Genomic DNA, 10,865 nt, shown 5'->3' with positions numbered 1-10,865 from the left:
GTGTGGGCGTAGCCTGATGGCCTGGGGGCGTGACCAATCACGATGAAGGATATGACGGTGGGCGTGGCCTGGGCGGGTAGGGGCGGGGCCTCTCCCATTCGTGGTCATGCGGGGGGCGTGGCCTGTGCGGGCGGGGGCGTGTCCTCCCCCCGTTGCCGCGGCGGGCGCACGTGGCGGGGCGGGGCGGGGCGGCGGGGGCGGCGGGCGCGCGCACTGCGCCGGCGGGAGCGCGCGCGGCGCGGGGCGGGTCCGGGCGCGGCGCTGAGCGGCGGCGGCGGCGGCGGCGGAGCAGCGAGAGCGGGTCCGGCCGGGCCGGGCCGGGCCGGGGCCGCGGGGCCGGGGGCCGCGGGGGCCGCGGGGGCCGGGGGCGGGCGGCGGCGGCGGGGGCCCCGCCGGGGCGGCCGGCGCCATGGGCACGGTGCTGTCGCTGTCGCCGAGCTACCGGAAGGCCCCGCTGTTCGAGGAGGGGGCGGCCACGGTGGGGCACTACACGGCGGTGCAGAACAGCAAGAACGCGAAGGAGAAGGGCCTGAAGCGGCACTCGCTGATCTCGGTGCTGCCCTGGAAGCGCATCGCCGCCGTCTCCGCCAAGAAGAAGAGCTCCAAGAAGGTGCAGCCCAACGGCGGCTACCAGAGCAACGTGACCCACCTCAACAACGAGAACCTGAAGAAGTCGCTCTCCTGCGCCAACCTCGCCACCTTCGCCCCCCCGCCGCCCCCCGCCGCCGCCGCCGCCCTCGCCTCGGCGCAGAAGGTGCCCCCGGCCGCGCCCGCCGCCGCCGCCGCCACCCCGCGCAGGGTCGTGGTGCAGGCGAGCACCAGCGAGCTGCTGCGCTGCCTCGGCGAGTTCCTGTGCCGCCGCTGCTACCGCCTGAAGCACCTCTCGCCCACCGACCCCGTGCTCTGGCTGCGCTCCGTGGACCGCTCGCTGCTGCTGCAGGGCTGGCAGGACCAGGGCTTCATCACGCCCGCCAACGTGGTCTTCCTCTACATGCTGTGCCGGGACGTCATCTCGGCCGAGGTGGCCACCGACCACGAACTGCAGGCAGTGCTGCTCACCTGCCTGTACCTCTCCTACTCCTACATGGGCAACGAGATCTCCTACCCGCTGAAGCCCTTCCTGGTGGAGAGCTGTAAGGAGGCCTTCTGGGACCGCTGCCTCTCCATCATCGACCTCATGAGCCCCAAGATGCTGCAGGTCAACGCCGACCCGCACTACTTCACCCAGGTCTTCGCCGACCTCAAGAAGGAGAGCGGCTCCGAGGAGAAGGGCCGGCTGCTCATCGGCCTCGACCGGTGAGCGCCCGCCCGCCCCCCGCGCCCCCCGGACACGCCGCGCCCGCCCGGCCCGGAGCCGCTTCCCGGGGGGATTTGCCCGGCGAGGAAGGGCGGGAGGTGCCGCCGCTCCCCCATCCACTCTGGGGGGGGTCACGGGGGGTCCGGACCGGAGCGCAGACCCCCGGTTCTCCCCCTTGCGCCGCCGCTTTTCCAGCCGCCGCCCCGTCCCCGCGCTGCGGGCCCGGGGATGCTGCGGCTCCGCCGCCGGATTGATCCCAGCAAATCGTGGATGGAGAGGGGGAAAAGAACCCCCCCACAACCTCCCGGGAGCGGAGCGGGGCTCCGCGGGGCCGGTCACCGCATCACCGACACAGAGCCCAGGTAGCAGGGGAAAGGAGGGAAAAAAAAAAAAGGAAAAATAAAAAGGAAAAAAATTCCTCTTAAGGCTCCAGCGGAGGCGGCTGAACCGGCCCGGTCGGGACTCACCGGGACAGAGACGCGGGCACGGCCCGGGGACCCCCCACCCCCATCTCCCCCCGTCCCCCCCACCCCCTCCTTTATTTATTTTCTTTGAAGAGACTCGAATTCCCGAGCGGGTCCGGGTGACGGGAATCACCGCTACTGTTCATGAGATCAATGTGAAATGTCTTGTTCCCATCGTGCACTGATCATGAGTATTGTGTAAAGGATCTACTTGAGTGTGCAAGCAAAGGGGAGCCGCCACATGCTGCTATATGAATTCTTCTAGAACAAACCCAACGAACTGCAAAACCTGCGGGGGGGAAAGAGAGAAAAAAAAAAAAAACAACCCTTCTTTCTTCTGTCATTGTTGCTTTTCCAGTGGTTACTGCGCATGCAAAACGGGAGCATTTTGTGTCTTCAGATGAAAAAAAAAAAAGGAAAAAACGCATAAAAAAATAATAATCAAAAGAAAAAAAAAAAACCCCTTACCGAGAGATGGCTGTAAAATTACACCCATGCACAAAGACCCAACACCACCCCGACACCGCAGTCTCAGCCGGTATTCCCGTATCAGGCCTGGGGACTGAGACCTTCTTTTTGGGTTTTATCATCATTTTTTTCTCCGTGTGCTCAGTTCTAGTTTAGTTCTGGTCCATCGGGCGTTAAACTGGCGAACGAGAGGGAGAAATAACGTGCCATTTACTTTTATTTTTTTGATTTTTTTTTCACTTGAAGCTCTTCATGGCTGTACATTGGACCCTGCTAATGATACATGTGTACGTACGTTTTTTTAGTGCAATCTCTTCTGTAGATCTTTGTTGACCAAATTGGTGGGTATTGTTACTTATTAATTTATATTTGTCTCATTTTGTATGTATGTGTATAGTGTGTTTGTAAGTATGTGTGGTTTATAACCCGACCGACTGTGTCATGGGGCTCAGTGTGCCTGTAATTTAATCCCCTCCCCTTATTTTTATTTATTTTTGTACTGTGCTGATTAAATAAAAATGCACTGACCATCCATTACACGGCAGTGGCTCGTGGCCGAGTCTTTTCTGCGCTCCCACCCCTCCACTGGCAACGCTGGGAAGGGGATTTGTGTTGACGACAGAGGGTTTTAAAGCAGCTTTAATCACGTTACCAGCCCCGGGGTCGCCCCGTGGTGGGAGAGCAGCAGGTCCAGGAGCAGCCAGAGGGGGAAAATCGGGATATTGGGACACCAAAACACCACATTCCCTCCGAGCATCATCATCCCTGCAGAAACAGGCAAGGCCATGGTGGGATGCAACTAATGGCTTTTTTTTTTTTTATTATTTATTACAGTGAATTATGTAAACAAAACCCAGGTCCATTATAGCAGGTTTTTTTTTCTTTTACACATTAAAATATCAGCGATTTAAAATAATAATAATAAAAAAGGGTTCATTGCATTATCGCCCCCGGCTGAGAATCAGATTCAATTTAGAAATAGTTAATTTATGGGAAAACCAGGAATATATATATTTTATATATTTTTATATATATATATATATAAAACCAGAGCAGGAACAGATAATATATTTTATAAAGACATCTCATCACATACAATATTGCCATCTCATGGTGACAGAAATTCCCTAAGCCTGCGCTGTGCTGCCGTCCATCCCGATTCCAAACGACCGTTCCACTGGGAGGGAGAGTGGATAAAAGTGCTGATTAAACTCCTGCCCCTGCCTGGCCGGGTTAGTGCGGGGGGCTCTGCCCCGGGACAGCCAAGCGAGAAGTGCAAATCCAAAGGCACGGCGAGGCCGGGGATGTTCCCTCTGGAGCTGGGCTGTCCCACGGAGCTGCTCCTCCCGAGGAGCTGAGCTGGGGTGAGAGGAGGCGTTGGAGGGCCCGTGGTGGCCCCGAGTGTGCTGGGGACAGTGGGGACAGTCGGGGCTGTCGCTGTCCCCTCCTGGCCCCGCCGGGGGGGTGACTCGGGTTTGCCGCGTCTGGAAGAGCTTCCTCCTGCAGAGCCCCAAAGCATCCCAGAGCCACGGGCTGGGAGGGGGCACAGGGGACAGGGATGTGGTGCTGGGATGCTGGCAGGGCTGCTCCAAGGCCAGGGACCTTGGGAATGGTGTGGAGCATCCCTGGAGGGGCAAACGGGAGGGCTGAGCTTGTGCCAGGTGACACAGAGCTGGAACTGCTCCACACTCAGGTGCCCCCAGTCCTGGGGGTGCAGTGACCTGTCCCTGCACCCCCCATGGCTTTGGGAAGCCTTTCGTTAGCAGGTCGTTAGTGAAGAGCCTCTTCCAGGCTTCCCAATTCCCGGAATGCTCCATTAAACAAGTGCTCCCAGTTCGGCCGGGCAGGGACCCCAAGGTGGGGCCACCCCGCAGCCCCCCCCTCCAGGGCTGGGAATCCTGACCTGACCAGCAGTGCCAGGACAATCCCAATGTACAATCCCAACAGCCTGGGCTGCTCAGGAGCCACGGCAGGGCCCGGAATAAAGCGGGGAGTATCCAGGTCCCTCTGGACACACGGAGCTCTGGGTTATTGGGGCCGGGCAGGCGCGGGGGGATGTGGGGCCACCGGGAGAGCTGAGGGGATGCCCAACACCCCAACACCCACATCCCACTGCTGGGAAGAGCCGGGATAGCTCTCTGGAGGGAAGAGCCCGGGTGCTGGTCTGTGCTGCTGCCCCTGGGGCTCCCGGGTTAGTGCTGGATAGTGCAAAGCGCCGGAGCCGCGGCCTCGGCCCCACAAAGCTCCACGTGGCTCTGGATTCACCCCCTGCCACGGGGCCCTTTTCCCTCCCTGAACCCCAGCGCTGGCACAGACACAAAGCCACGTGGATCATCCAAAAACCCAGCAAGGCCACTCGGTCCCAATGGGAACCCACTGGATTCAGGTCCCTGGGGAGGGCAATTAAGGCAAAAGCAATGCAGGGGGAACAACACAAGCCCCTGCACTGGGAAGGCCCCTCTCCAGCTGGACCAGCCTCGGTGCCTCGGTGTGTTGAGGAATTCCCGGTGGGAAAGCAGCAAGTCTGGAGGTGTCTCCATGTACCATCCCAGCTCCGTGGGGCCGGAGGAGTGTGGAGTGTCTCCCGGCCTCCCTTCCAAACCTGGCCCTGGTTCCATGGGGATTTGGTCCTACAGAACCAGACTCCCTGAGCCGGGTATCTTTGGTTCCTCCTGAGGAGGAGGAGGCTGCATCATATTGCAAAAAAACAAAGAACACATGGAAAAGAAACACGGGAGGGAAAACTGGAAAGGGGGAAAGGAATCAATGTGGGAAAGGGAGGAAAAGTGGAAGTACCTAGAAATGCTTTTTTCTGGACTAATTCCAAAGCACTTTTGTGATATTCCAGCCTGGTTTGTAAGATGGAGAACAGGTCACCGGCTATTTTAAGCCTTTGTTCCACGTGAATTTGGCTTTTCTAGACCCCCTCGAATTCGGGTTTTCCAAAACCTCGAGCTCTGCCGAGCCCGTTCCCGGCTCCTGACGCGTCGCCGCCGAGCATCTCCCACCGAACCCCGGCGAGTCCCGGGCGCGGGGAGGGCGGGCCGGGTGTTAATTCCCCGGCACGGAGAGGACGAAGCCGGAGCGATGCTTGGTGAAATCCGGTTGGGATTGGTTAATCCTGGTTTCCACGGAGACCGTGCATTTCCGCCCGTGGAGGCTGCACTGCACCGGGTTGGTGACGCTGATGTGCAGGGCCCGCTTCTCCCTGCCGGGAAAAGGGACGCGAGTCAGAGGGATGGGAGGGGGCACCAGGGCCGGGAGAGGAGTTTTGGGTCAGAGACATCCCACGCTGATCCCAGCACGAGCCAGGCCTCAGCTCTGAGCTCAGCTTTGGGGCTCGGCTCAGCCCCGCTCCTGCACGGTTAGCTCCCACGCTGCACTTGGAGTTCCGGGACTGGGATTGATGCTCCATGGGCAGAGCACAGACAGGGCTGCAGAGGGTCCAGGGGCTGCTGCCACCTCGGCCACCCCTCGCCAGGTGACCCCACCAGCGAGCCCTGAACCTACAGCAGTGACGGGGACACCCCTGGGCTGAGCTCAGAGAATAAAGCCCAGCCCAGAACAGCCAAGGAATCACAGGGAGGGTGGTGGTTCTGGACAGACAGACAATCCTGTGTCAGACACAGCTGTGTCCCTGCAAACCCTTCTCAGATTTTTAACTCCTTAACCCAATTTTGGCAGTAAAAAATTGTTCCCACAAATGAATCAGGAGTTTCTGCTGCTCATGTTGGTCTGTCCTTGGCTGTTGGGGGTCACTGCCAGGGGGGGACACTGCAGCAGATTCACCCCCCTGAGCCACTGGGAAGAGCTATCCAGGGATTGGCCTTCGGGAATTCTCTCCTGTGACCTCACCCACACTTCAAACTCCTGAATTTCCAGCATTTTTAGTATAACACTGAGTGGTTTAAAGACCTGTTGACATTACTCCACTGCCTCTCCTGATGCTCCAAACGCCCCAGAGAGGATGTGTCAGGATCCCATTGTTTGGCTCCCAGACCCCAGGCCCTCCCTTGCTGAGCCATTTCAGTATTTCCACTGCCACAGCCCAACTCCTTCGTGCAGTTTTTACTCCACTGTTCAAGTTGTGCCACATCCCCTAAGCCACATTTTGATGCAGCTTCCAAGTAATTCAGATTTTTACCACTTCCTTAAAAATGGTTGGTTGGTTGGTTGGAGGGGGATGCCCGGGCACAGCAGACGAAGCCCTCACGTTGTCCCAGGTATTTAATACTTATTTACTCCTGCCTGGGTGAGTCAAGGCTGAAATCCCAGCTTAGTTTGTTATTTTTACCATGTCTTAGCAGGAGGAGCCTCCTGGAGATTCCTGTCCCCACGTGCTTGGGGAGCAGGTTTAGCACCAAGTGTCTGCAACACGGATAAGGGATGAGGACTCTCCTCTCCTCCCCTCTCCTCTCCTCCAGCCCTCAGCAGGTTCTGGGTAACAAGGTAGAGGATCTGGGGAGAGGAACATCAATAACCTGAATTCTGACCCCCAAGAAGGACCCAGGCCTGGCAGTCAGAAGGCTGTGGGACCTGCAGCAAGGAGGTGAATCTCTCTGGGTCCCAGCTCCTGCTGGAAGGAGGAGAATGAACCAAACACATCCACGTAAAGCTAACGCTGTCCTGGGATGGTGGGACCTGCAGGAGGTGCTCTGATCTTTGCCAGGTGTAACAATTCCATTCAATCAGGGCTTCACTCCCCCCAAAACACTTCCCAGATCCCACCATGCCAACACTCATTCACTCATCACGTGCTGCCTGAGGTTTCAGCCTCAAAGCCTTCTGCTGGGGGAGCTCCTGGATGGAATCCAAGGAACAACCCACAGGGGATCTGCAGCTCCACAGGGATGACAAACCCCTGCCTTCGTGTTCCCTGCTGGGCACCACCAGCTCCAGGAGCAGCTGGACCTGCCGGGCCCTCGGGTCCCTTGGAAGCCGCGCCGGCGCTCGGTCGGTCGCCAGCGAGCAGGGGGTGAGGGAATGTGGGAATGTGGGAATGCCAGGTTGGTTTCCAGCCTGGTGGTCACAGCAGCCTCGCTCCTGGTGCTGCAGCCAGGAGGGGCCGTGGCAGCTGCTGGTGCCCCGGGCACAGGAGGGCTGTTTGGTGACCCAAAGGGAGGGAACAGCTGCTGCAGCGGCCACGAAATCGGAGCAAGGACCTTCCAGATCCCGCTGGACAACCAAGCAGCTGGGGAGGTGCTTCCCCAAGTTCCCATGGGATTTATATCCCAAAGGAAGGGGTTGAGATGAAGGTCCAGAGCAATCCTGGAAGTCAACAAAGTCTTTCATAGACAAGGGCAACACAGTGAAAATGCCCTTTGGGGATCACTGGTGCTCTGCAAGAGCCTGAAGGCAGCAAAGGCAGAGACAAGTCCCAGCTCCACTCACACTTAAGCTGGAAAAGGAGTTTTCACGGTACAATCCTGTCCCACCACTTTTTGGGGACTTGGGGCAAGGGCCTGGAGGGTCAAGACAAGGGGGAATGGCTTCCCACTGCCAGAGGGCAGGGTTAGATGGGATACTGGGAAGGAATCCTTCCCTGGGAGGGTGGGGAGGCCCTGGCTCAGGTTGCCCAGAGAAGCTGTGGCTGCCCCTGGATCCCTGGAAGTGTCCAAGGCCAGGTTGGACGGGGCTTGGAGCAACCTGGGCTGGTGGAAGGTGTCCCTGCCCATGGCAGGGGGTGGGACTGGATGATCCTTCCCACCCAACCCATTCCATGACTCCCTGTGGGCACCAGGCACAGTCCAGCCCTTTGGGCAGCTCTGGCTCCTCACTGACCCAGGTGTCACCACACACTGATGGAAGTCGAGTCCACCAGGACAAAGTGACAAATGCAGCTCCTGGGAAATCAACTGACTTATTTTTAACAACAATTCCATGAGAAGAGACAGCGAGATGTGAGCTGAGCCCCTGCCAAGGGCAGAAACCCCAGCCCCAGAATCCAGGAAGAGTGAAATGGCCTGGAAAATGGAAAGGGAAAAAGAGGTTTTGTGAGGAAGTTGGGATCCACCCCAGCACTGCTCCCATCCTGCCAGGGAACACATGGGAATGTCTGTGTGGAATGAACAAGGTGGGAATGTCGGTATGGAACAAACCAGACAATCATTTCTGTGTGCAATAAACACCAAGGTGTTGGTGCTTCCTGCAAACACAGTTCTTTGTGCAACTGCAAGGAATGTTTTTGGGTGGAAGCAGCTTCTCCAGCTGCTGATCCCAGCTCGTGGCGAGGGCTGGGCTTTTCCTTTGCCTTTGGATCTCCTGGCTCAGCGAGCAGGGCCCTGGGTGAGCACTGGCAAAAGGGAAACCAGCAGAGAGGGGAGGGCTGGGAGTGGAAGCAGCTCACTGGCCCATGAAATGTGAGAGTTTTGACTGAGCATTTAATCCAGGACCTCAGGGAAAACACAAGCCAAGTGGCGCAGAAATGGCCCCAGACATCTGTCAGCTCTGCAGACACAGGAACAGCCCCAGCACCCACACAGGGGGGAAGGACATGGCCAAGGGAGGGAGGAGGCAAAGATCAGAGGGAGCTTTGGCAACACAAGGCTGGAAAAGTTAAATAAACGTGTTAAATAAATGTTAAACGTGCAAGATGTCAGGTTGGATGGCGCTGGGGGCAACCTGGGCTAGTGGAAGGTGTCCCTGCCCGTGGGACTGGGGGGGCTTTCAGCTCCCTTCCAACCCCAACCATTCCATGATTCCCTGCTTAGGAGCAACCACAGGTGACCTGGAATGCTCTGCAAGGAGCTGTAACAGGCCTGAAAATCCAGCAGGGGGATGGGGGGCTGGGAACATGCCCTGCCCAGGGCTGGGGGGTCTGGGGCTGCAGCCCCGTCACTGACAGGGCTGGGTTGGAACAGGGGTTCCCACAGATCTCCCAGGATCTGTAAGTGAGGTGCTGCCTGCCTGTGGATGCAGCCAACACCACCACAGAGCAGGAAATAGGCTCTTTTAGGAAGCAAAATTTGGGCAGAGGTGGCAAAGCTGAGCCAGGTGCCTGATTTTCATGACAACAAAGATCTGAGGATTTTCAGAGGGATTTAAACGATGCTACATGTGCAGTGTGGTGTGAAAGGAGGGCTCAGCAGCAGTGAATCCAGTGGGATGGATTCCAGAGGTGACTGCTTTAAACCACCCAATTTTCCTAGACCTTAAACCAAGGCCTCTCTCTGGAAGGGCAGGCAGCACTGTGGGCTTCCAACCCAGGATGTCCCATGATTCTGTGACACCACAAAGCCTGCAGCTGCAACCAAGATGGGAGGATCAGGAGGGGCAGGATGGAGAACACCCAAAAAAATGGGAACACCTTATGTAAGTCAGAGCTGCCTCATCTGGACACAGGCTGAGCCTTGCAGGGGGTACAGCCATGAAAGAAAACATCAAAAAGGCTCCCAGATGAAGGGAGGCTGCAAAAAAGAACCCAAAAAAGCAGGAGCTATATTCTGCATGAAGAAAATATGCAGGAAGTGGAGAGGGAGGAACTGGAGAGGTCTAAAAAAAGGCAGTTTTCAAGGCTCTGCTTCCCAACAAGAGCCAAGGACAGAAACAGGGATTCTGAGAATTCCAAGGAGGGCTAAATCAGCTTTCCAGGCAATGTGTGGTGTCACTGCTGGGGATCACTCCGGGATGTGGAGCTCACTGCTACTGGGTGGCAGAGGTGACAATCATGGAATCATGGAATGGTTTGGGTTGGGAAGGACCTTAAAGCTCATCCAGCTCCACCAGGGACACCTTCCACCAGCCCAGGTTGCTCCAACCTGGCCTTGGACACTTCCAGGGATCCAGGGGCAGCCACAGCTTCTCTGGGCAACCTGTGCCAGGGCCTCCCCACCCTCCCAGGGGAGAATTTCTTGAGCAGGGTCTGAAAAGACACTGGATACGAGATGGGTAATAAACATGGACATATCTGAGGTACAACAGGTGTCATTTGGGGACAGATAAGTGTCCTCTGCACGAGGCTTTAGGGCCCAGGCTGGTGTCTGGCAGGGCAGGGATGGGGATATATCTCATCTGGCCACTTGTGGGTTTGTGCAGCTTGCAGGACAATGATACTGGGGGTGTTTGGGCCCAGAGAAGGAGTTACAGTCCCCACTGTGAAAATGAACCCCACAATAGCTTCAGAGGAGACAAAACAGGAGAGCAGCTGATTCTCAGCATGGTCAGATTGCAAGGCCTGCACTGAAACCTCGTGTGCATTTTGTGTCTCCCCTGCCCCACCCAGAGCTGCCCCAGGGGAAGGACAGACCCTCCCCATGCCCTGACTGCCTGTGACCACCAGAACCCCCAAACCCACTGTCCCCAGGGCATGAGGAGCATCACATGCAAACAATCCCAGGTGGATATTTCATTCCAGGGAGAGAGATTTGCTGCATCAAATACCCCAGAGACCCTCACACTCCCCCCCAGCTCTGCCACTGCCCCTCCCAGGACAGGCACATCTCAAGGGTGGCAGCTTCAAAGCAGATTTACACACTCAGAGCATAAACTGCCCTCAGTAAGAGTCAGCTCATTCTGACAGCATCACCCCTGTGACTCCTTGGCTCTCTTCATCCTTCTCATCAGAGGGATAAAACACCTTTTCCCACCCAGCTCTTATTGGGACACCCTGGCTCAGGGGGCTGCAGGAGGTTAAAGCA

General features: G+C 57.3%; 2 protein-coding genes across 2 annotated transcripts in view; one reads left to right on the top strand and one right to left on the bottom strand.

Annotated features, from left to right (window-relative positions):
• Positions 1-250: 250 nt before the first annotated feature.
• Positions 251-2,766, top strand: CDK5R1 (cyclin dependent kinase 5 regulatory subunit 1). The gene has a single exon (XM_064636910.1). The coding sequence runs from the start codon at positions 410-412 to the stop codon at positions 1,298-1,300; it is 891 nt and encodes a 296-aa protein (XP_064492980.1). The 5' UTR covers positions 251-409; the 3' UTR covers positions 1,301-2,766.
• A 2,281-nt stretch (positions 2,767-5,047) lies between these two features.
• The window catches only part of MYO1D (myosin ID), a 147,411-nt gene continuing 141,593 nt past the window's right edge, over positions 5,048-10,865 (bottom strand). Inside the window, exon 22 of the mRNA XM_064636901.1 lies at positions 5,048-5,437. Within this exon, the coding sequence (XP_064492971.1) occupies positions 5,281-5,437 (157 nt within the window). The 3' untranslated portion in view covers positions 5,048-5,280. The remainder of the gene's footprint in view (positions 5,438-10,865) is intronic.

This window comes from Pseudopipra pipra, chromosome 26 (genome assembly GCF_036250125.1).
Source record: "Pseudopipra pipra isolate bDixPip1 chromosome 26, bDixPip1.hap1, whole genome shotgun sequence".
Taxonomy (NCBI): Eukaryota; Metazoa; Chordata; class Aves; order Passeriformes; family Pipridae; genus Pseudopipra; species Pseudopipra pipra.
Note: the sequence above shows the minus strand (reverse complement) of the source record. Positions and strands in the feature narration are given on the sequence as shown.